This window comes from Furipterus horrens, unplaced genomic scaffold (assembly GCF_987537825.1).
Source record: "Furipterus horrens unplaced genomic scaffold, mFurHor1.1.pri manual_scaffold_5, whole genome shotgun sequence".
Lineage (NCBI taxonomy): Eukaryota > Metazoa > Chordata > Mammalia > Chiroptera > Furipteridae > Furipterus > Furipterus horrens.
In genome coordinates this window covers 50351788-50379294 of record NW_028327175.1, presented here as the reverse complement: position 1 = coordinate 50379294, position 27507 = coordinate 50351788, and the positions used below count along the sequence as shown (strand labels likewise).

The following is a 27507-nucleotide window of genomic DNA, read 5'->3' as shown; positions in this document are numbered from 1 at the left end:
GTATGTACATTCTCGTCTATCAGCTCCAAGTTCAACTTTCTGCCTCGTGATACTAGGGTTCAAGCTCTGAAGACCAAATTTAGGCTTCACTGATAGGAGGGGTTGGAGATTTCAGAGTTGGAGGAGATAAAAAGAGATTTGCTAATTCTTCCCATCTGCATCACTTGACTTTACTGTTTGCTGTTCCTGTGAGCATCATCCCAGACTTGCTTCTTCAATCCATCATCTTCCTGAAGCTGTTAAGAGAATCCAGTGCTCCGTTTTTCTACCTTTGCAAAACCAGCTTCACTGTGTGCCACCCCACCCACCCATCCCCCAAAGACAAACCAGCATGAGGTCAGCAGCACCCTATCCCCAGAGATCAGGGTCTCTCCACAAGTACAGCTCAAACACATCAGCACAAGATGAGCAATGCCCTCTTCCTCAGACTGGTTTCACCAGGGCCGGGCCCAGCCTCTTCGCTAAAGATTTAATAATTACCACCTCTTTTCTTTATACCCCCAATCCTAGGAGTGCTGGCAGTTTTGGCAATTGTTAACTCTGATATAGTTAAGTTCTTGCCTTCTTAACTATCTGGTTAAGAACTTTATACCTAGTTAACAATGCTTTATATTAAAGTCCATCTCTTGAAGTAACTGGTCTGATTTTCTAGTCAGACTTCAACAGACACAACTATGGAATAGAAATTTAATAAACAGTGTTCAAAATTAAAAAATCTTAACTCAGATCATTAAGATAAATTCTTTTCACTTGCACAATTAAACACTATACACAGAGGTGAGAAAACTTGTGTTACGGCTTTCTGAAGAGAAAAAGTAAAAAAAAATCTAGTGGTAATTATTTGAAGATAACTTGTACTTTGTTTCTGGACTATCTTTACCTTCACTGTACTTGCATATTCAAATATACAGAGCACACACTTTGCTTTTTTAATGCTGTTTTTTAAGTGACTTCTGAAACTTAGTAGCTAATGTTGCAGCCAACTGTTAAAAAAAATGTGATTATAGTTTATTGCACCTAAGACGGTAAGATAGGATAGGATACTAAGTTCTCTTCCTAACTTGGCAAATTTGAAGATGTACAGCACTGGTCAGCTGGATCATGTGCTAAAAACAATGACACCTCTGTTTTCAATTTCAGAGCTAGAAAGAAAACAGTGCCTGTTTTTAACATGGAAAAAAGTATGTGTCAGTTTAGGTAGCTAGGACAGTGAGTGTAGTTTATAAATACAAGTTTCTTGGAATGGAATTACTTATTATAGAGTACATCAACTTGCTTAGATACTGGGTTTTATATATAAGAGAAACTTAAGTGTTATTCCTGTCTATTGCTGGGAGAGTGAGAAAGAAATAAAAATAAAAACAAAAAAAAAAGAACCCAAAACTCATTCTTAGGTGAAACAAATGCCAAGATAAATTTGTGAATATACTGATGCTAACAGTACCCATAAATGAAAATTTTCCATGCCCAAAAGGTCACCTGAAGGTGACTATTAACAGAATGACATGATAATTTTGGCAGCATCTATTCATAAATTTTTATATTCAAAGCAAATATTAGATGTAACAGTTTCAGGAAAGGGTGTGAAATAATGCATTTTTAAAAAGTGAGAGAAATCTAAAGGCAAGGAAACCAAAGGAAAAAATAGTTTGGGTAAGAGATAAGGACTTTAAAGTATAGTGGTGGCACTATATAGTTAATGGTGTACGTACTATAGAAGGCAATGGTCCAATGGTACAAAAATTACAGCCTGTACAAAAGCACCCAACGAAGAGGGCAGAGCAGAGACTGAAATCCAGCCTGTGCTTCACCAAGCCATGTGTGTACTGTTGCATCTGCCTAGAGTGTGTGTTTGGGGGGGTGAGGGGGCTTTTTCTATTTCACAAAGACACCTATGATTTGCTTGGTCCTGGGGGAGGAAAGAGTTGAAGGAAGAAGGGTACATTAAAAACTCAACTAGGAGATATGTTGCAAAATGCAGTGACTGGCTATACAGGGGAGGGAAGAGCTGAGGATGCTTTCTAGTTTCTAGTTTATTTACTTTCAGCAAGAATTAAAAATAAGTTAGGAGAGTATGTTTGAAGTTCTTATAGTTGATCCAGGAAGACAATCAGTAGGCCAACTCACTAACCCAGACTCATTAAGACAGCGGGTTTAAAAATCTAGAGAAGATCATCTAGTTTAAATCTCATTTTATAAAAGAGAAAACTGACACCCAGAGAGATTGCAACTTTTGAGTTAAATGCACTCCATCCCTTAGCTGTTTAAAGTTTTATCAGACTTGCGTTTCTCAAACTTGAGCATATATCATAATCACCTGAAAGGCTTGTTGAAACAAAGATTGCTGACCTCCTTTCCTAGCGTTTTAGTAGAGGAGATCTGGGGTGAGGCCCAAAATTCTTTATTTCTAACAAGGTCCCAGGTGATACTGATGCTACTAGTCTGGGCAGGGGGAACATTTTTGAGAACAGATATATTAGACATAAGAATCTGAGAGCTCCCTAAAGGTGTGTATATCTCAGAAAGATTCCCAGACCTATGGAAATGCTGGTATGGAGGACCGAGCTTTTTAATGCTTACATATGACACAGAGAATTAGTGAAAAATCAATTAATTTCCATTTATATAAATGTACTATTTAAGACTACTTTAAAATATATTTAATATGAAATATATAGTAAGTCTATTACACATTAATGTAAACACCATAAATATTAAATATAAAAATAAATAAATACATTTTACATTTGAGATGCCAAGTTAACTTCTTTCCTATCATAATTTAATATTTAGGGGAATGACAGCACTGGAAATTAAGTTCTTTTTAAAGAGATTAAAGAATAAAGGTCAAACTCCACAGCATTCTAACTAACCCCTGAGCACCTTTCCTTTCACTTCCCACAACATATTTTAGAGCCGAGGCATTCCAAACAAGTCACACTCTGTGGCTCTGTGGTGTAACTACAACAGCAGGCTTTGCAAGTCAAACAGACATGTGTTTCGATCCTAGCCATGCCACTTACTGGCATCCACCCATGGTGCTAAATTGGTATGATGACTCAGTAATTTGTTTCAATAATTTATTGTGACTAAAAGCACAAGTACTATGCCTGTTTACTATATAACATTCTTGTTTTCACGTATCTCTATCTGGAATGCTCTCAATCCCAATCTCCAATACAGAGATAGGAAAGCACTTCCTACTGAATTGCTCTTCATAATCCCCTTCTGCCATATATCTTTAGGCAGTGCTTATCACTTCATTTGTGTGCCTCTACATAAACTTGTACATACTGCTCATTTATTTTTCTTTTAAAATATCATCTCTGTATTGTTATAATTTACATGCAACAAAATGGACCCATTTTAAGTATAAATTTTGATAATCATACACACAAGTAACAGCCTCTATAATCAAAATTTAGAGCATACAATCACTCCAAAAGATTCTGTTATACCTGTTCCCTCTCAGTCTGCCCTGCCCCACACCAGGCAACAATTGTTTACATTTCTATCAGTACAGATCAAAATGATCATTTCTAGAATTCATGGAAATGGAATCACACAGTTTATACTCTGTGTCTGGCATCTTTTGCTCAGCATAATTTTTAGTAATCTATTTTATTGATTTAATTTACATGCAATCAAGTGAACCCATTGAAAGTGCTCAATTTGATGAGCTTTCATAGCTGTATACACCTAAGAAACAACCACTAGAATCAAGATACAGAAAATTTCTATCACCTCCAAAAGATTCCTCATGCCCCTTTGCCAGCCATCCCTTTACACTATATATAATCTTTAGTATGTCTTTTATGACTTTGGGATCTATCCATGTGGTGTGTATCAACAGTTAATTTCTTTGAATTGCAGAATGTTCATGTGGAACTACCACATTTTGTTTATCCATTCACCTGTTGATGGTCATTTGGGGTGTTCCAATTTGGGGTTACTGTATAGCTGAGTTGTCAAGGTATGTATTGGGTTGGCCAAAAAGTCCATATGGTTTTTTCCACAAAACAAAAGATACATTTTTTGTTCATGTTCACCAATAACTTTTTTGATTTGGGTATTTTGAATATGTCAGCTATCTCCCATGTGGTATAATGTGGGCTGTTCCCAATTAATGTCTCAATTTGACCGTTATCAACTTCAAATGGTCTACTAGACCGTGGAGCATTGTTCAGCAATAGATTTCCAGCATGCAACCTCGCAAACCACTTTTGGCATGTTCAATCAGTCACAGCACCTTCTCCAAATAACACACAAACCTTTTATTTGTTACAGTTGCATTTTTGCCTTTCTTGAAATAATAAAGCATAATATGCTGAAAATGTTACATATTTTCTCTCATCTTCAGATGGCTACACAAAAATTCACCAATTTTGGTATTTTTAAAAAGGCACACTGATATGACAGCCCTCACAATACAATCTAACAAAATGGTTTCAAATGAGGTTAAAAGACAACTAAGCACTAGTAGAGGCATCTTAGTGAAAAAAAACAAAAGAACTTTCTGGCCAACTCAATAGATGAGGTCTGTTCAGAAAGTATCCAGCCACATGCTATGAAAAAGTTGTATTTATTGATGAAGATACAAGAAGCATTGTACACAGGACAATGACGCCTCAGTCCCCTTCAAAGTAGGCACCTTGGGACCTCACACAGTTCTCCCAATCGCTATCAGCTGCCCTGCTCTATCTTTCTGAAACCTCTTCCCTTTCAAAGATGATTTTAGTTTTGGGAAAAGCCAGAAGTCACAGGGTGCCAAATCTGGGCTGTAGGGGAGCTGATTTACCTGTGTGATTTGATATTTTGCCAAAAAACTCTGCAGGAGACCTGATGTATGAGTAGGCACGCTGTGGTGATGAAGCTGCCAATCACCAGATGCCCATAGCTGCAGCCTTCTGAATCATCTGAATAGTTCCCGCAGAAGAATGTTGAAGCTTCATGCAAAATTTGATGCAGATTTGTTCCTCTACTTGCTCAGTCATTTTTGAATGCAATGGCCACACAGTACACATGCTCACTCAATGTCATCTACTAAACCCACTAACTAGTACAGTGAAGTTGTCATTGTTCACACATGCACCTTCCAGTCCACTCTCCTTGGTTGACAGGTTACAGTGACGTCACACAAACTGTTGTTATATTAATAATAGTTGGACTTTTTCTGGAAAAAAACTGCCAAATTTTTTTCCAAAGTGGTTGTACCACTTTCAAGTCTGCTAGTAATGGATGACAATTCCAGTTATTCCATATCCTCACAAGCCTTTGGGAATGCCAGATTTTTAAATTATATTCATTCTAATGGGTGTGAAATAGTTATCTCATTATGGCTCTAATTTGAATATCCCTGATGACCATGTAAAGCATCTTTGCAAATGCTTACTAGCCATTCAAGTGTCTTTTAAACTACTTAGCCTATTTTCAAAAGTTTTGGCTTTTGTCTTATAAAGCTATACCCTTTCTTTCTCAGGAATTAAGTTATTTTCTCTCAGTCTGTGGCCTGTCTTCTTATTTTCTCAGCAATCTTTCAAAATGTTTAATTTTGGTGAGGGTCATAATTTTCTTTTTTTAGTTTATGGCTCAAACTTTCTACATCCTATATAAAAAAACTTTCCTTTCCTAAGATGCTATACATTTTCGCCTATGTTTTCTAAGTTTTATAGTATGAGCTGTTCAGGTGTACGACAGATTTCAAACTAATTTTTGTGCATGACATAAGGACTGAGGTTCATTTATTCTGTGTGGGTATCCAGTTGTTCTAGCACCATTTGTTGAAAAAACTTCTTTTCCCAATTGAACTGCCTTATTAACTTTGTGAACACTGCGTATATAACCATGGGTCTATTTCTGAATTCTGTTCTGTTTCTTTGATGTCTATTCTGTGGCAATACCACACTGTCTGGATTCCCTATCTTTTTAGTAAGTTTTGGAATCAGGTAGTAAGTCTTCCAACTTTATTTTTTTCAAAAATGTTAAGACTGTTCTAGGTTCTTTGCCTTTCCAAATAAATTTTGTAATCAGCTTATCAGTTTTTATTTTAAAAAATACCACACTGGGATTTTAATTAGAATTCACAGATCAACTGAGAGCTGATATCTAAACATTATTGAGTCTTCCAGTCCATTAACATGGTCTCTTTCTTCATTTATTTAGATGTTTTCATTTCTCTCAGCAAGGTTTTGTAATTTTCAGTACACAGGACTTTTATATATTCTGTAAAATTTATCCTTAAAACATTTCATGCTCAGAGAAGCTAATGTAAGTGGTATTTGTAAAAATTTTTTGATGTTTAGTTTCATTTCTGAAGAAAATGCAACTGAATTTTTAATATTGACCCTATAATTAAAATTACACACATTTCCAGTAGGTTTTAGATTCCTTAAGATTTTTTTACATGCATGATCATGTGATGTATAAATAAATGGAGCTTTACTTTGTCTTTTCCAATTTATATGCCTTGTTTTATCTTTCCTTATTGAACTGGTAAGAGTAGATGATCTTGCCTTGTTTCTAGTCTTAAGGAAAAAGAAGTCATGTACGTTAGATAAGACTTTTCATATACACCCCTAATCAGGTTGAAGAAGCTGCCCTCTCCTCCTAGCTTGTTAGGTTTTTATAATGAACACATATTGAAATTTGTAAAATGATTTTCTGCAGCTATAGAAATAATATAGTTTTTTTCCCTTTATTCTGATGATATGGTGAGTTACACTGATTTATTTTTAATCTTAAGCCACCTTTATACTATTTCTGGGATAAATCCTCATCACAGAATATCTTCCCTTTTATAGATTACTGGATCCTATTTTTAATATTATGTTAATGAATACTACATCTACATTTGTAAGGGGTGTTACATGTCATCTTTTTTCTGTAAATGTCACTTGATTTTGGTATAAGGATAATACTGGCCTTGAAAAATAAGTTGGAAAGTATTCCCGACTTGGTTTATGGAAAGAGTTTGTATAGAATTGGTATTATTTCTTCCTTAACTCTTTGATAAATCCTCTAATGATGTCATCTGGAATTGGAGTTTTCTTTGAGGGAAAGTTTTAAGTTATGAGTTCAACTTTGTTAATATAGGGCTATCAAAATTGTTCTTTCTCCTTGAATCCATACTGATAGTTTGTATTTTTCAAAGAAAGTTTTCCATTTCATCTAAGTTGCAGAATTTATTTGGCAGAAATCTGTTCATATTCTCGTTAGCCATTTAAAAATCTATATAATCTGCATTAACAGCTATACTTTCAATACTAATATAGCCATGTGGCTCTCTTTTTAAAAAAAAATCAATTTAGCTAGGTTTATAAAATGTATTGGGATTCACCCCCCCACCCCCCAAATAATCAAGTTTTGGTTTCACTGATTTCTATCTATTTACTTGACTCCTTTTTCATTGATTCCTACTCTTAATTTAAAGTTTTTACTTTTATTTAATTTTGGATTTAACTTGATCCCTTTTATACTAGCTTCTTAGATATGGAAGCTTGCATAACTGACTTTAGGCTTTTCTTCTTCTCTAATAAACACCTGAAGCTATAAATTTCTCTATAAGCACAGCTTTCGCATCATCTCTTATCTTATCTAGGACCAAAAAAAAAAAAAAAAAAAAAGAAAAGAAAAGCCTCAGAAAGAAATAAGTCCTTCCAGAAATACCAATTAGCCCTGCCAGACTATATTAGGCTCCACATAGGGCAACTGTAGAGCAACTATTTCTGAGACATGGGAGCAATGAAATTTTGGAATAATAAAAATCACTATAGGCTAGTACTTAGAAAAAGCATTTATAGTAAATTTAACACACACTCTTTCTTCTGGAACTTAAGAAAATAATATTCTACTAGATAGAGTAAGTCTGAATATTAATAATACTAGAGTTGATATAAATACACATTTAATTGCTTTCCCTACTTTACATCTCATTTACAAAAAGAAAAATTAGCTCAGGGCACAAAACATACACCACACCAATGGCACTACTGTCAGAATGAAATTTCCCTCTATTTTAGTCACCAGTTCTGTACCTTGGTACATAAAGCTTATTAAACAGATCATACTAAATTAAGATTCAAAGATTAACTTGCAAGTTTGTTTCAGAAAGATATTTTTATTAACAGAGCTAGCCTAATTTAGTAATACAAATGCATTTTAAAACACTTTAAAAACAAATGCTCCAATTATAAGTCAGCTGGCTATATGTTATCTTCATAAGAACTAAGTATTTCTATGGCAAACACCCACAGAGTAATAACGTACAACATAAGTAATAGTTTTTAGTAATACTTATAACAAATATTATACCAAATCAATTATAATTGCCTTTTTACTATAAATTTTCTAATTTAAAAGTAAACTAGTAACCAGTAATGCAATGAAAACAAATTCTTTGGGATAAGAGAGACTTAAATTTGAGCACTGTACCAGCTCTGCCACTTACTAACTAGCTATGAACACGTTACATGAATCACCCTAATCCAATATTAGTTTTCTTATCTAGGAAGTAGGGACAATAAGAACACTTAAGTTATAGGGTTAATGTAAGGATTCAATGAGATATTTTATGTAACAGCACTATTTAACACACTTGTCTGACACACTGTTAGGAGCTCACAAACTAAATGTAATATGTGTATTTCTATTTAAAATTTCACAAGAAGGGTAAAGAACAAAAAAGTAGTCATAGGTGAGCGGGCATTTAGGAGCAGTATCAGGGAAATAGAAATACAGTAAAATAACATATTTACCTTTAAAAAAGTTACAAATTTAAAAACTTTGTTGTCTATTGCTCCTCTATATTCTGCTTCTCAGGAAAAAAGGAGCAGTAAGTAATGCTAGTGGACAAGTAGGTTCAATCAATTTTGTTAATGTTAATACTTAAAACAAATCTTGACATAATTAATATGAAAGTAAAAATGCACATACATTCTGATAGTCAATGCTGAGCTGACAGATTATGTTTGCCTAGTCTCGAAGTGGGTGGGGCCTCCATGTAATTCAGTTAATTCCTGGCCTTCCATTCAAGTTCACAATGGACAAACATCCACAGTTCAATGAAAAATTTGGAGGATATTCTAGTGTGTAAAAATTGTACCTAATTTACAAGTTACCATTTTAACCAAAATGCCAAGTTTATGATAAACTGACTGACAACCCAATAGTTTTCAAAAGTATTAATAAAAAAGGAGTGTGTTGTCAACTGAGTGACTAAGCCTGTGCCGCTCTATATTCTGATTCATTAATAAAGAGAAAAAATACACAGATACGCTTTATTTACCTTATTGAGTATACTACTCATCCTTGCTCCTCATCATAAAATTCTCAGAATAATTGCTCATTTCTCTTTAAAAAATTGTTTTTACATTTGATTTTAGAGACAGAAGAAGAGAGGAAGAGAGGAAGGGAGGGGAAGAGAGAGTGCCAACATCGATTTGTTTTTCCACTTATTTATGCTTTCATGGGTTGCTTCTTTTACGTGCCAACTGGGAATTGAACCTGAAACCTTGGCAAATTGCAAGGACGCTCTAACAAATTGAGTCACTCAGCCAGGGCCTAAGTAAAGATACACACACCTAAGAAGGAAGAAAGGTGTGGGCGTGCTTCAGAGAGGGCCCGCTGCTAATTTCTCAAATACACATTTCTTATATAATTTGTTCCAACTTAACCCATTATGCAAAAACACAATTTTCATGTCCTAGTTAGCAAAATTTCCATGTGAATTAAACGGATTAATAGTTATTTGAGGTCAGCGATAAAAACAAAGCCTTAAACACTTGCCTCAAAATAATGTAATACATACTTTACACATGGAAATTACTGTAAATGTCACGAATTTTAAAGCCCTACCATTAAACCCTTATAACTTTCAAAATAAGGTCTTCCCAAAACAAACGTTCCAAAACTTCTGGGAAAGAAGTCTAGGACTGCATGGTACCCAAAATAGTAAAAGGGAGACAGGAGTAGAGAGAGAACTACAGGAAAGGGGGGAGGGGAATCTCTCACAATATTTACAATTGTTCTTCTAGGCTGTCCTCCCTGGCTATTCAGCAGAATGTCTTTTGAGATGCTTTAAGATGATATGTTCAGATTGTATATAACTCAAATCTACCAAACTAGAATCTTTGGGGAGAAAGAACCAGATATGTACATTATTCAAAAGCTCCTCTATAGTTTTAAAATGTATGGTCAGCGAGATTGAGAACTAGGCAACAGGCAGGCTACTATTGAGGTTTAAAAAATACCTTGATCTGCTGTCTTCGTAGCATGGCAAGTTCTCTCATGTCTCGGAATGGCTGTAGTAAATACTGATAGAGTTCAGTTGTGGCTTCTGCAAGGCTGCTGTAGGCTTCATCCTCCATCTGATACAAGTCCAGAAGCTCCACCATGCTCTCTGTATTCTTGTGCTTATCCAAGAGCTGTGGAACAAGAAAGTTTCACTACAAAGAAATCCAATTATAACAGCCTATAAATACTTGCTTTTTGTTTCATATCACAAGGACCTGGGAACCCTGAAACACAGAAGAGGGAACAAAAACTACTGCTTCCTTTTTTATCACTCATCTCTATGCCTCAGGTGTCTTATTATTCGAGATCACTGCCTAAATTCTCCTTTTCAAACTTTCACCATATTATTCCTGTTCTCTGCATTTTCTAGGACTCCATACTATTGATTTGCCTAGTTAACTCTTTTAAAATATTTTTCTATGGTCTAGTACCTTACTCAATATTTATTAGAAAAATCTATCACTAATCTACAAAGTAGTTACTAAACTCTTGCCAATATTATTTTACTAATTTCCCCAAATCTTTTTTTTAATGATTTTATTTGTTTGTTTATTTATTTGTAGAGAGATGGGAAAGGAGAAAGAGAGGGAGAGAAACATCACTGTGTGGTTGCCTCTCACTTGCACCCCCAACTGGGGACCTGACGTGCAACCTAGTCATGTGCCCTGACTGGGAATCGAACCAGTGACACTTGGCTCGCAGGCCGATGGTCAATCCACTGAGCCACAGCAGCCTGGCAAATCTTCTTGCTACTCCTTTCCTCCTCCCAGTTTGGAACCCAATAACTTTCTTCAAACTCATGCCTATTGCTTCCTTCAAAATCTTCATTAAAAATCAAAACAAAACCATCAACTCTACTGAAGAGTTTAAGATTGACTATAATAGATGTGTGTAACTCTTACTATGTATTCCTTGTACTCATGTATGTATCTATCTATGCATGCATGTGTATTTATATACATTCATTCATTCCTCAACAAATATGGACTGAGCATCTTAACAGTGCCTAATATGTTAGGCACTGAGCTAGGAGCTGGGTGTAAAAAACATGATCACTTTTCTCATGGAGTTTACAGTGTAGCTCTATTTAAAAACATTACAAACAGTAATACATGTTATGAAGATTATTTTATGTTTTAAAAGTAACACAATGAAATGATGGGGCCCATAAGAAAGAAGAGGTGTGGAGGTGGTATTACATAAACTACGGCCTATAATATTTTAGAGCAGGCAGAAGGCTGTCCAAGAAAACTTAAGCAGAAATTTAAAGGACCTCTAAAAGAACCGTGTAGCAAAAAAATATTTTATACACTTATTCTTAGTGTCCACTGACTTGCTGACAGTGTCATATGCCAAGAGACACAAAATTCTGCTTTTCTTTCTCATACCTAAAATTTCCACTACTATCTTCCTTCCCCAACTTCTTTATATATCACATTTTGTTATACACATTTTTATGCTGAATTTATACTTTGGATTCACTTCCTGCCTAGGTTATGGGATCAAAGTGCAGCAGCACCTGGGCATTTAGTTCTATCTACTCCATCATTAAACATCATGGTAAATCAGATACTATACACTAAAATGCTTTTATAACAAAAATACCCTATAAACATTAGTTATCTTTCTACTGTTTCAAGGCATTGTAATTCCAATTTTCATGGCTAATATAGAGAATTTCCACTTCTAGTATCTGCTGAGTAGTTCTTATTAGACCAACTCTCCTTCTGAAAATAACTATAAAACCTGGACAAAATATATAAAACAACTACTGGAAGGCAATGTAGAGTGGCCAAAAGTACATTAAAATTGGAGAAGGCATCAATAACTGGAAGAGGGGAAAGCCCTGAGTTTTAATTTATGGCTTTTAGTTTGGGAGCAGGTCCCAGTGGCTGTCAAAGGAGTAAAGGAGTGTGGTTAAAACACAGAAAGAAACCCACAGTCTTCGTGGCATGAAGAATCGGAGAACAGGGTTGGGAACAATCACAGCAGCTACAAAGTAGTCAAGGAGAAAATTCCAAATACGTATATATATAAACTAAAATCTTAGGTTGATTACTGAAATTATGATACACAGGACAGGCTCTAAGCACTGAAGCATAAAATCTTAATATTTTAGCTGCTACCCCTCTGGCAAGGTAGGCAAATTTTGAAGTTTTGAACTAATTAAATAAACTGCGAAAACAAAACTATATAAATCAACACTCTCCGGAGGAATATAATACAATCCAGGGGGTATGCAAAGTATCATTTATAATGTATAGAATACTATTCTAATTAGCAAATCTATAAAGAAATAGGAAACAAAAAAACCAATACTCGAAAGGCGATCAATGGAGACCAAGTACAAAATGAAACAGATCTAGATTTGGCAAAGATTTTAAAGCAGTTAATATAATGATGCTAATGGGCATAAAGGTAATGTGCTCATAAAGGATAAACATATAGAAAAATTTCAAAGAAGATACTTTTAAAAAAAAGGATATTCAGAACTAATAAATATCTGAAGTAAAAAAAAAAAATTGCTTGATGGATGTAGAATATAGTAGTAAAGACAAGAAGAGTCAGTGAACTTGAAGACAGACCAAGAGAAAGTATCCAGTCTGAAAAAGAGCAAAAAATGACTTCCGGACAAGGTGGAGGTTTAGACAGACATGCTGCATCTCCCTCCACAACTAAGAAGGAATACAACTACCTCAAAACTAGAGACAACCATAAGTTTCAGAAAACTGAGCTGCATGGAAGTCCAACAAAGATATAAAGAAGAAATACTCATCCAGACAGGTGTGACAGCTCTACCTAAGACACAGAGGCAAACAAACACAGGAACCTGTGAAGATGACGAGACAGAGAGATATGGCCCAAAAAAGGGAACAGATCAAGGTTCCAGGGGGGGAACTAAGTGACGAGGAGATAGCCAACCTAACAGGTGAGGAGACAGCCAACCTAACGGATGAGGAGACAGCCAACCTAACAGATGAGGAGACAGCCAACCTAACAGATGCAGAATTCAAAACACTAGTGGTAAAGATGCTCACACGCTTGACAGATATGCTCAACGAAGGCAAATGCATAAGGGAAGAAATGAAAGCTATGCTAAATGAAATGAAGGAAAATCCACACAAAACCAATGGTGAAGGGAAGGAAACCGAGGTCCAAATCAATGATTTGGAACTTAAGGAAGAAAAAAAACAGTCAACCAGTATAGAATGAGGAAACAAGAATTGAAAAAAATGAGGAGAGGCTTAGGAACCTCTGGAACAACTTCAAACATACCAACATCCAAATCATAGGGATGCCAGATGGAGAAGAGGAAGACCAAGGAAACTGAAAGCTTAAATAAAACAATAATGAAGGAAAACTTCCCAAATTTGGTCAAGAAAATGGACATACAAGTCCAGGAAGCAAAGAGAGTCCCAAACAAGCTAGACTCAAGGAGGACCACAAGACACATTATAATTAAAATGCCAAATGTTAAAGATAAAGAAAGAATCTTAAAAGCAGCAAGAGAGAAGCAGAAAGTTACCTACAAAGGGGTGCCTATAAGACTATCAGCTGATTTCTCAAAAGAAATTTTGCAGGAAAGAAGGGACTGAGAGGAAGTATTCAATGTGATGAAAAGCAAGGAGCTACAACCAAGATTATTCTATCCAGCAAAGCTATCATTTAGAATGGAAGGGCAGATAAAGTGCTTCCCAGACAAGGTAAAGCTAAAGAAGTTCTTAACATCAAGCCATTATTATATGAAATGTCAAAGGGACTTATTTAAGAAAAAGAAGGTCAAAATTATGAACATCAAAATGACAACAAACACAACTATCAACAACTGAATCCAAAAAATAAAAACAAAATCCAACTAAATAAACCAGAACAGGAGCAGAATCATAGGTATGGTGATGATTTGGAGGGTAATCGGCTGGGATGGGAAAGAGGGAAAAATGGGGAAATGGTGCAGGGATTAAGAAGCATAATCAGTTGGTACAAAATAGGGGGAAATTAAGAATAATATAGGAAAGGGGGAAGCCAAAGAACTTATATGCACACCCCATATAAGGGGGTGGGATTGCTGGAGAGAAGAAGGGTACTGGGTCAAGGGGAGCAAAGAAAAAAAAATAGGACTACTGTAACAACAGAATCAATAAAATATACTTTTTTAAAAAAGCCAAAATTGGGAAATGCCTCAGAGATCAATGGGACAATACTAAAAGGTCTAAGATACATTTAGTTGGATTTACAGAAGAGAAAATGGGACCCCCAAAAAAATTTCATGAAGCAATGGCCAACAAAAACCCAAGTCTCGTGAAAGGTATCTATTTACATATTCAAGAAGATCTGAGAATCCCAAGCAGTAACCCAAAAGTAGGCTCAAACTACTGAAAATCAAAAATGAAAGAGAAAAATCTTAAAAACAGCTGGAGAAAAACAACACATAAAAAGGAACAAGCATACATATACATACTAACTTTGAATTAGAAATAATGGAGAAAGAACAGCAATGGTGTGACATCTTTAGTTGAGAGGAAGAAAAACAAACCAGTCAATCCAGAATTCCATTTCCAAAACAATACCCTTCAAGAAGAAACACAAAATAGACATATTTCCATATAAATAAAAAGTAAGAGAACTCCTCATCAGTAGACTGACACTTTAAGATTTTTTTCAGTTGTTCAGGTTAAGGGGACATGTTACAGATATAAAATTGGATTTTCAAAAATAGAATAAATAATATTAGAAGCAGTAAATAAATGAGGAAACAAAAGACTTTTTCTCCTCTTCATTACTATAAAATGCATGACATTTTAATACTATAATGTGGAGTTAATAATGTGACTATAATACATATGGAACCCATAGCTTACAGAATGGGGCAGAGATGGACCTATATGGATACACATAGGTTCTTATGTTTAACATAATGAGGTGTAATATTAACTTTAATAACTATGGTATAATCTCTATGGCAACCACTAAGATAATAATAATGCAAGGAAGTATAGATATGAACTCAATGTAGAAAATAGTAAATGAACCTAAAAGAAGGCATGAAAGAAGAAATAAAAACCAGAAGATACAAACAGAAAAGTCCTAAATATAACCTTGTCAAAAATTACATTAAATGTAAATTGACTAAAACACTAATTTAAAGCTAGAGAGTGTCAGAATAAATAAAAAAGCAAGATCCACAAGAAATTAAAAGTAGAAAGCAAACAGTATTTAATAGAAAAATATCCAATTCCCTAAAAGGCACCTGGAACAGTTCTTTGCTCAAAAAGATAAAATGTTTTGGGAAGATGGAATCATGAAGTTGCCTGAAAGATGGCAGAAGGTAGTGGAACAAAGTGGTGAATACACTGTTCAATAAAGTTATTGGTGAAAATCAAAAATGCATCTTTTACTCTAAAATCAAATGAACTTTTTGGCCAACCAAACACATATGAAGTGCTACAGTATTATTTGAAAAAAAAAAAAAATGCTTGGATTAGTTGCAAATATATATTGCAAACTCAAGGGCAACCACTAAAAATATAATTGATATGTTAAATGAGAAAAAATAATATAAAATGCTCAATTAAAACCAAAGGCAGAAAAAGGGTGGAAGACAAAGACAAAAAAAATTAGGCAATGACTAGAAAATAAGTATGGTAGATATTAATCCAACTGTATCAATAATCACTTTAAAAATCAATGGCCTAAATATACCAGTTATGACAGAGACTGTCAGAGTGGATATAAAAACAAGATCCAAATACAGGCTATCTAGAAAAAACTCACTTTAAATATGAAGACACATACATATTAAAAAAGTAGATATGAAGAAAGATACACCATGCTAACACTAATCAGAAGTTAGTTGAAGTAGCTATAATAATTTCATGCAAAGCCAGCTTTGGAGCAGAAAAGAATTATCAGGACAGAGAGGAACACTATGTAATAATAAAATGGTTAATTCTCCAAGAAGACATAATAATCCTTAATGTGTATGTGCCTAATAAAGCATCAAAATACCTTAGGTGAAAACTGACATAAATGCAAGGAGAAAAGGATAAATCCACTATTAAAGTTGGAGACTTTGAGACCCCTCTATCAATAATGGGCAAATCCAAGAGGCAGAAAATCACTAAGGACACAGTTGAGCTGACGAGCAACAGCAATCAACTGGATATAACTGACATCTATTAATTACTTCATCTAACAATAACAGAATACACATTCTTCTCAAGTTCACATGAACATCCACGAAAATAGACCACATTATGGGCTATAACATATTTTAAACAATTTAAAAGAACAAAAATCATACAAAATGTACTCACAAGACTACAATGGTATAATTATACTAGAAATCATTAACAAAGATTCCTGGAAAGTCCCCCAAATGCTTGGAGAATAAACAACACACTTTTAAATTATATATTGGTCCAAAAAAGTAAAGAGACATTTAAAAATATTGTCAACCAAATGAAATGAAAACATAACTTCAAGAAAAATCGGGATGTGGTAAAAATGGTGCACTGAATGAATATATTAGGAAAAAAGAAAAATTAAAAATCAACAATCTAATCATTCAACTTACAAAACTAGAAAAAGCAGACTAAATTAAAAGAAAATGAAAGAAAGAAAAATTAGAGCATAAATCAATGAATCTGAAAAAAAGAAATCAATAGGAAAAAAATATCAATAAAGCCAAAAACTCTTGTTCTTTGAAAAGATCAATAAAATTGATAAATCTCTAGCATGGTTATTAGCAAAGAAAAAGAGAGAAGACACAGATTACTAATATATGACATGAAAAGGGGGACATCAATACTGATCCCATGGACATTAAAAGGATAATAAAGGAATATTATGAACAACTCTATGCCCTCAAAGTTGACAGCTTACATGAAATGGACCAATTTCCTAAAAGATAAAATCTAACAAAACTCAAACAAGAATAGATAATCTCAACAGGCCTAAATCTATTCAAGAAACTGAATCAATAATTAATAACCTTTCAAAATAAAAAGCATTAAGGCCCAGGTGGTTCACTGGTGAATTCCATCAAATGTTTAAGGAAGAAATTATGCCAATTTTCAACAATCTTTCAAGAAAATAGAGAGGGAATACTTTCTAATTCATTCTATTAGGCCAGCATTGAACTAATACTAAAACCAAAGATATTAAAAGAAAGGAAAACTACAAATCAACATCTTTCATGAACAGAGATGCAAAAATGCTCAACAAAATATTAGTAAATTATATCCAATAGTATATGAAAAACAAGTATATATAACAACCAAATGTGATTTATCCTGAGTATGCAAGATTGGTTCAACATTCAAAATCAATTAATGTAATCCATCATAACAATAAGCTGTAGAAAAATCACATGATCATGTCAACAGATGCAAGGAAAATCATTTGACAAACTTCAACAGCCATTCATAATAAAAACTCAGCAAAGTAGGAATTCAGGGGAATTCCCTCAACTTGATAAAAACATCAACAAAAACCCGAGTCTCATCATCACATTTACCTGTGAGAAACTAGATCCTTTCCCACTAAATGAGGAGGCCGTCCCTTCTCACCACTCCTATTAAACACCAAATTGGATGTCCTTAGCTAATACAATAAGACAAAAGGGGGGGGGGGGGGAAGAGTATACAGATTGGGAAGGGAAAAATAAAACTGCTTTTACTCACAGATGACACTGTTGTCTATGTGTACCAAAAAACCCTCTAAACATCATTTATATTAGCAGGGGGAAAAAAAGAAATATTTAGTTATAAATCTAATCTATGTACAAGGTCTAGATGAAGAAATTTACACAACTTTGATGAAAGAAATTAAAGGTCTAACTATATGAAGAGATATCCTATATATGGATTGGAAGAGTCAATATAATCAAGAAGTCAGTTCTTTCTAAATTGATCTACAGACTCAATATAATGCCAATCAAAATTTCAGTAAGTTCTTTGTGAATATCAACAAACTAACTCTCAAGTTTATATGGAAAGGCAAAAGACCCAGAGTAGCCAATGGGATACTGAAGAACACAATCCAAAGACTGACACTAACCAACTTTATTAGCTACTATAAAGCTATAGTAATCAAGACAGTGTGGTACTGGTAAAAAAAAAAAAAAAAAAAAAAAAAAAAAATCTATATATATTATATATAGATGTGTATATATCTATATATCTATTAAAATTAAAATGATGATATGTCACTACAACCTGACAACACAAAATGCTAACAACTATGCAAGGAACTCCCATTCATTGCTGGTGGGAGGGAACATATTCTGGTGCTCTGTTGTTAGACATATACACATTAAGGATTATTGGCTCTTCTTAGAGAATTCAACATTTTATTATTATGTAATGTCCTCTATCCCTCATAAATTTCCTTATTCCAAAGTCTGCTTAGATTGAAAATATAGCTAGTCCTGCTTTCTTTTCATTAGAGTTGGCATGGTGTCATCTTTCTTATAAAACTAAACATACTCTTACCATATGATCCAGCAATCATGCTCCCTCATATTTACTTAAATGAGTTGAAATCCTATGTCCAAACAAAAACCTCCACACAAATGTTAACAGAGCTGTAGTCATAACTGCCGAAACTTGGAAGCAACCAAGATGTCTTTTGATAAATGAATAATACTGCAGTACATCCATACAATGAAATATCCAGTAATGAAGAAATGAGCTATTAAGACAAAAAGAGGAGAAAATTTAGATGCACACTGCTAAGTGAAACGAAGCCAATTTGAAAAGACTACATACTGTATGGTTCTAACTATATGACATTTTGGAAAAAGCAAAATATGACACAGTAAAAAACAAAATTACTGGTTGCCAGGGACTGGAGAGAGGTGGGGCATGCCAACGAATACATGCAACAAAGGATTTTTAGAGCAGTGAAACTATTGTGTATGATAGTAAAATGGTTGGATACACAGCATTTGATTTGTTAACACCCAGAGAATTGTGCAACATAAAGAATGAGCTCTATTGTAAACTATGAACTTTAGTCATAATGTATCAGTATGAGTTTATCAACTGTACCCAATGTACCACAACAATACAAAATGTTAATAATAGAGAGGAGCAAAGCAGTAAATGCAAGCTCTGTATTTTTGGATCAATTTTTCTGTAAACCTAAGTCTGATGTAAATCAAAGTCTAGTGATTTTTGAATCATGATATAAATCTATATAAAGCCATAATTTTATATGTCACTGTGTGTGCTTAACTTTTAAACTATAACAAAGAAGTTTATGCCCTGGCCAGGTGGCTCAGTTGGTTGGAGGGTCGTCCCGTACACCAAAAGTTTGCGGGTATGATCCCCAGTCAGGGCACATACCTAGGTTGTGAGTCCAATCCCTGGTTAGGGCATGAAGGGGAAGCAGCTCATCGATGTTTCTCTCATATCAATGTTTTGCTCTCTTTCTCTCCCCCCAACTCCATCCTCTCTAAAATCAATGGATATATCCTCAGGTGAGGATTAAAAAATAAGGTAAAACAGAGTTTAAAAAATAAATACATAATATCTAATTGACATTGATTTGTTTTTATAAGATGATCAGACCAATGTCTTCCTGGCCATTATTTTTGTTTTGTTTTTAACAGATGTTAACTAGAGCAAAAAGAATCAATTCAAACACAGGTGATTTTAACAACTGATAATACATAAATAATTTACAGATGTGGACAGAGGCCAGGCCAAGTAAGATTTTGCTTTATGTTGAAAGCAAAGAGATGTCAGCAAAATTGTTTTGTTTTGTTTTGTTTTTCTTTGAAATACGTCTCTGGTTCCAGGAAAACATCAGGGAAAACTTTCCCAAGTAAAACAACAGGATTTGGTGAAAGAGTGGATTTAGAGTAGAGGCAATTAAGGATGACTACTAGGTTTCTGGCATTCATTGAGACAAAGAATACAGCAATAGACACAGGTTTTTAGAGGCAATGATTATAGATTCAGAGACACTGTCCAAATTGCTCTTAGCTATCTAAGAGGAGAGGTCATGTAGGGGAGGCAAAATGTCTAATATCGATCTTATCTTTAAGAAGTCTACAATCAGTAACTAGAGAAACAAACCAACAGACATAAAAGAAATGATTGTAAAAAACAGTAAAGGCTTAGAGAAAAATAGGTCAAAGTAAGCTAAAGCAGTTGAAAAGGTGTTCTAAAGCTAGGATTTGAGTTGGGTCTTGAAGGATGGGAAGTACTAAATAGGTGAAGAAGAGCAGCCCAGACTTGAGAAATCGCATGAATAAAAACATGAGAAATCTGGTGGGAGGAAGAGTGTTGTCATGCCCCTTGAAATAAGAGGGTACACACTAGGGAGACAGGGTATAACACTGAGTCTATAACTGCAGTGCATTCTAATAGGCAGTGAGACTATCTATGAAGTAGAAAATAAAAGACTGATGGATGTGGTCAATCTATCCCATTTAATTTTTAGCTCACAGAGTTTAATTTACTAAATAACCACATTGAAATGATATTTATTTAGTACCTGGTTACTTGAAGTATGGTCTGGGACCGGCAACACCAGTATCATCTCGGAACTTGTTAGAAATATATAACCTCAGGGTTGACTCCAGACCCACAGAATCAGAATCTGAATTTTAATAATATCACCATGAAGTATGCGTGTCAAAGTTTGAGAAGTGCTCCTTCAGTGCTTAAATACTTAATATACCTATATTAACTATAATATGATAAAAGTCTCTATAAAGATATAAATTAGCCCTGGCTGCTGTGGCTTAGTGGATTGAGCATTGGCCTGCGAGCCAAGTGTCGCTGGTTCGATTCCCAGTCAGGGCACATGACTAGGCTGCACATCAGGTCCCCAGTTGGGAGCACGAGTGAGAGGCAACCACACAGTGATGTTTCTCTCCCTCTCTTCCTCCTTTCCCCACTCTCTAAAAATAAATAAATAAATAAACAAAACAAAATAAATAAATAAAATTTTTTTAAAAAGATATAAATTATGTGTTCAACTTTCAAATACTGGTGCAATTATGGTATGGAAATTTCTCATGGATCTAAATAATTTTCCCACTTAGTTTCTCTCACTATATTTACTACTATTTTATATTAATCAGCACGAATTAAACTAAAATTAAACCAAAACTCTATTTCTCATGGTTTACTGAAGCATTTTTACCCATTCTTAAACAAAAAACAAAAATTTACTACTAAAGCCAGTCACAGAATGACTTTCATCTTTAGAAGGGAGGTACAGCCTGGTCTTATATCTCCAGCACTGGCCAGGATCTTGTCTCCAGGACTAGGGCCATTCAATAAAGGCAATGGCCATTAAAATCACCATATTAACTCTATAATGACATGTTTACTTCTTTGTTTTTTCTTTTAAAATTAATTTGGCCTTTTATGCCTACAAAAATAAATAAATAAAATGATCACGAAGATATTCTGGTTCTTTTGAGAAAATCTGCATATTAATTTAAAAACTGGCAATTAAAAATCTAACAGAATAAACAGAAAAACTGCAATAGAAATAGAACTCAATAAGCTGTTGTAATTTCTATGCAAAAAACCAACAGCCCTTTTATAGTAAATAGAAACAACAATCAGACTTCTGGCCTTGGTTCACAGCTTGGCCTCACTTGGGCACCTCCAAGCCCAGCACATATAGCAACCAAATGTAGATCGTTTTGTAGCTAATGCCGAGTGGCCCTGGACAGAACACAGGCAGTGTGTCTGACCTTGGCCTGCACCTCTCGGGAAGCCACAGAGACTGGCACCTAGTGGGCAGCTACAGACCACACTGAAGCACCACCACCCAACCACCCCTACAAGTGACACACTTAAGAGGTGGACTCAGTAGGCACCAGAGCCCTGCTGAAGCAAGTCCTGCGCAGATGATCCTCCATGGTGGTCAGTGGTCACAGCCAGTCCTTGCAGATGATTGGCCTGAGTAAATCCCTCCCATTGACCTGCCAACATCAATCAAGTCTCAAATGCAAGAGAAGGGCATACACAGCCCACACAGTAGGCACACCTCAAGTGACCAGCTTGGGTGATAAGGGAGACTGTGCCACTAGACCCTATAGAACACCTACTACATTAGGTCACACTACCAAGCCAGGGAGTCGTAGCAGCTCTACCTAGTACATAGAAACAAACACAGGGAGGCTGCCAAAATGAGAAGACAAAGAAACATGGCCCAAATGAAAGAACACATCAAAACTCCAGAAACAGAACTAAACAAAATGGAGATAAGCAAGCTATTAGATGCAGAGTTTAAAACGATGGTTATAAAAAGTGCTCAATGAAGCCAGGAGAAGAGTAGATGAATCAGAGAGAACGTCAGCATAAAAAGGACATGGAAACCATAAAAAAGAATCAGTCAGAAAGGAAGGATACATTAACTGAAATGAAGAACAATTTAAAGGGAATCAACAGTAGAGTGCAGTATGAAGCCAAGAATCAAATCAGCAATCTGGAATATAAGGAAGCAAAAAACACCCAATCAGAACAGGAAGAAGAAAAAAATTTTTAAAATATGAGGATAGTGTAAGGAGCATCTGAGATAACTTCAAGCATACCAATATTCACATCATGGGGAGTGCCAGAAGGAGAGGAGAGTAAGCAGTAAGTTGAAAACCTATTTCAAAAAATGACAAAAAACTTCCCTAACTTGGTGAAGGAAATAAACATACAAGTCCAGGAAGCACAAGGAATCCCAAACAAGAAGGATCCAAAGAGGCCCACACCAAATGTGGTGTCAATACATGGCCCTTCCCTCTCCCATGACTGAGGGCTAGTCAGAGGATCTCTGGCCAGAAGGAATGTGTATTGTTTTGGGAATGGATTGTAACTCCTTCCTTATCTCATTCTGGGAGTGGCTCCTTGTCCTGTGACTGCTTCTTGATCTTTACCATCTGCACGTACACACTGATGTAATGTAGCTCCAGGCCACATGTAGGTTTGTGCAACCTGGACCCATGCTGCCTTTGTCTGGGGCCCCTTATAATGAGCCTCAGACTGGAGGAGGTGCCGTCTCTCTCAAATTGACCCACCACCATTGGCACACTCCCCTGTAATGCGAGTAATAAGTAGCATGTCCACATCTCCAGGTGATTTTTTCAAAATATCACAAACACTTAAGTAGCTTCCCAGTTTGTGTTTGGAGCTCCTGTGCTAGATCAAAACACATCATAATAAAAACACCACAGGTTATAGACAAAGAGAATCTTAAAAGCAGCAAGAGAAAAACAGTAAGGTACCACATGGGAGGTCCCATAAGACTGTCAGCTGATTTCTCAAAAGAAACTTTGCAGTCCAGAGGGATTGGCAAGAACTATTCAAAGTGTTCAAGATTACCCCACACAGCAAAGCTATCATTTAGAATTGAAGGACAGGTAAAGAGCTTCCCAGAAAAAAAAAAAAAAAAAAAATTAAGGAGTTCATTACTAACAAGCAAGTATTACATGAATGTTAAAAGGGTCTTCTTTAAGATAAAAAGTATAAACAATAAAATGGCAATAAATATCAATAATTGAATCTAGAAAACAAAATAAACACACAAGCAGAACAGAAACAGAATCATAGATACAGAGAATATTTTGATGGTTGCCAGATGGGAGGGGAGTCGGGGAGATGTGCAAAAAAGGTGAAGGGATTAAAAAGTATAAATTGGTTGTTCCAAAATAGTAATAGCAATGTAAAGTACAGGAGAGGGAATATTGTAGCCAAAGAAGATATATGCATGACTCATGGACATAGACAATCGTGTGGGGATTATCTGAGGGAGTTGGAGGCTGGTCTTGGTGGAGGGAGGCAAAGGGTGAAAATTGGGAAAACTGTAATAGCATAAATAATAAAATATAATTTAAATTTAAAAGCAACAACAACAACCAATGAGGATTCTATTTAAAACAGCAATGAAAAGAAAATACCTAGGAATGAACTTAAATCTATTAAGAACCATGGAAATAAAATTAAAAGGGACCAAAAGACCATGTAAATAAATGATAGACTAATAATAAAAATAGCAATTATTATTCTAAATAATCTATACATTTCACACAGCAGTATAACATCTTGACATTTTTTATGTTATTATAAAAGGCCAATTTAAAGTTCACATAAAAAAATAAAGGGGCCAAAATAAAATTATTTTTAAAAGAGAAAAAAATTTTAAACAGTATTGGTAAAGAACGGTAATGGCATTACCAGGTATTATAAATAGTGTATTTCCTATAAGCATCAGGCACAATAATGGAGTAAAACGTTCATATATATGAAAATTTACTGCACGATAAATCTGAATCATTCAAGATATCATATTTGTAATAACTGCCATTTCATCAGGAAAAATAAGTTGGATCCCTACGTTATTCCTTACACCAAATTAAATTTCAGTTTGCTCAACAATTTAAGTGCAAATAACAACAATCATAAAAGTAGGAGAAAAAATAAGGGGTGTCTTTGCTTTTTGCTTTAAATAATCTCATCATGGGGGACTTTTATTAAAGCATGGCTCAAAATCCAGAAAACTATTAAAAAATACTAATAAACTTCCTGTAAAGTTTTTAAACTGGGTACACAGATATAAACCAAAAAATCAAGAAACAAGTGACACAGGGAAAATACTTGTAAGACAGACAATTTCCGTAGTCAAACAACAGAATAAAAAATAAAAAAAAAATGTAAAGAATGGCATGGGTTCACAGAAATGACTCCTGAACAAATGAAGATTCACTCATAAGAAAACTACAAAATAAATTTAAAACTGTCTTTGGAAAAATATCAAAAAGTTTTAAAAATACAGTTTTGTGTTGAAAAGGAGATAAGAACAGAAAGCAATTTAAACAAAATGCACGTTCTCTTTGACCCAGCAATTCCTTTTATAAAAAATTTATCCTATAGCTATACTTTCACATGTGAGAAAAGATATGCTAGGAAAGAACTTATGTATCAAAACAAATCCATTCAATAAATTACTATCTAGCTCTTAAGAGAAATACAGCCTATTTAAAGGGAGGGGAAAAAAAAAGCCCAGGCTATATCTCAGAGTGTATATATAGCATGCTACCATTGGAGTTGTTTAAAAAGCAGGGAATACCTATGTCCTATATATCTTTGTATATGAGACTGAACCTGAAAACACACAAGAAACTCTTATCGTGGTTACCTCTAAGAAGGGGAACCACAGACAAGGGAATGAGGATGGGGGTAAAGAAGATTTACATTGCAATTATACCTTTTCCAATCATGATCTATCAGGTAAATACATTTTTTAAAGGAAGGTTTTTTTATTTTTTAATTGAGGTAACAATGGTTAATACCCTTATGTAAGTTTCAGGTGTACAATATTTTAATTTGATATCTGTATATATCACCAAAAGTCCAGTTTACCTATTTTGCTCTCCCCACACCCTTTCCCTTCCCTCAGGCAACCACAAGTCTACTGTTATCTATAAGTTTGTTTTCATTTTGTTTTGTTTTGTTGTTCCTTTTTGTTTTATATCCCACAGGAATGAAATAATAAGTTTTTGTCCTTTTCACTATAATTTATTTCACTTGGCATAATACCCTCAAGATCCATCCATGTTGTTGAAAAGGGCAATATTTCATCTTTTTATAGCACAGACTCTCATTCACTTGAAATTCTGTGTATAACTTAAGTAGGCCCCCTGAATACGCAGACTCCCAAGTTCAGATGAAAATAATGTTTTCTATGTGGCTATTTGAATCCACAAATTTGAAACCCAGGGATGTGGAGGACCAACTGTACATTTATTAAGAAAAGTCCTCCTATAAGTGGACCCGTGCAGCTCAAACCTGAGTTATTCAAGAGTTAACTGTATATACCACATCTTTAACTTGAACCATTTTGTCCATTCTTTATCTATTCTATCAATGTGACACTTAGATTGTTTCCATAGCTTAGCTATTATACATAATTCTGCAGTGAATAAAGAAGTACATGTATCGTTTTGAATTAGTGTTTTCACATTCTTCAGATATATATCCAGAAGAGGAATTGATGAATAATATGGCAGTTCTATTCTTAATACTTTGAGGGATCTCTATAATGCAGCAATTTACAATCTGACCAACCAGAGTACTAGGGTTCCCTTTTACCCACCTCCTCTCCAACACACGTTATTTCTTATCTTTTTGACAATAGCCATTCTAGCAGGTAAAGGTAATGTCTCATTGTGGTTTTGACTTGCATTTCCCTAATAATTAGTAATGCTGAATGTCTTTCATGTCTTTGGCCATATGTACATCTTAAGGAAGGTTTTATACTCGATTCCTTCTCACTTTCCTGAACCAAAGGTTTTCTGGCTTACACATCAAAAAAAGGAAATTTAAGTTATCCCCTTTGCCACAATATCCAAAACTACACTTACAACTTCTTCAAAAGATAAGGTATGAGAAATAAGACAATAATATATGCTTCTCTTCTTTGCCCACCTACCTATTATTTATAAGTAGATAAATCTTGTGTTGAATCAGTTATGTTAAGCTACAGTTGAAAAGCAGGATTATGAGAGGTGTCACAGCTGTGTGAATGATCAATTTATAATGACAGTACTTTTCTCAAGTCCCAGAAATTAACTCTAACTGGTGGCAAAGGTACTCACTTCAACCACAGCTTTACCACCTCAAGACTGCGGCATTATCAGAAACATAATAACCAGATTAAGGAAGGATAGATCAAGAAAACTTAAAAAAAAGAAGAGCTACAACGATAGTCCTTACAATGGATTATAAACCATTCTTTTATAGTTTTGAAGGCAATAATTCTCTCCTTACAAGAAAATGTACATTCACAGAAACTCTTCAGCTTTTATTCCACTTGAAAATGAAGCTCTTTGAGATGATTTTCACCTAAGTTTTACAAATAGCAGAACTGTTAAAATAGGAAAAAAACCAAAGCAGTAGCAACATTTGTCAGTAATAAAGTTCCACAGCGTCATTTACAAGTGATCAAATGCCATGATTCAACAGTAAGACAATCCTCAGACACTGGGTTTCTTTGAGCTCTTCTTACAGACACTGAAGTAAATGTTAACACACTGAACAGTTTAGATACTACGTTATGCCAACACAAAAACATCAAGTCACTATACGTTTAAGTCACAATTTCACTCAACACAATTATGTGCAATTAACAAGAAAGAAAATCAGTTATTCTAAACACATTTATAAATTATTTCCCACGTCTTTTATCCTTAAACAGAACAGT

The 27507-nt window shown here is 34.7% G+C and overlaps 1 protein-coding gene across 1 annotated transcript in view; it reads right to left on the bottom strand.

Annotated features, from left to right (window-relative positions):
* The window catches only part of JMY (junction mediating and regulatory protein, p53 cofactor), an 88423-nt gene that overhangs the window by 45265 nt on the left and 15651 nt on the right, over positions 1 to 27507 (bottom strand). The window contains exon 2 of the mRNA XM_090276415.1: positions 10248 to 10421. Coding sequence (XP_090132541.1) covers positions 10248 to 10421 — 174 coding nt within the window. The remainder of the gene's footprint in view (positions 1 to 10247; positions 10422 to 27507) is intronic.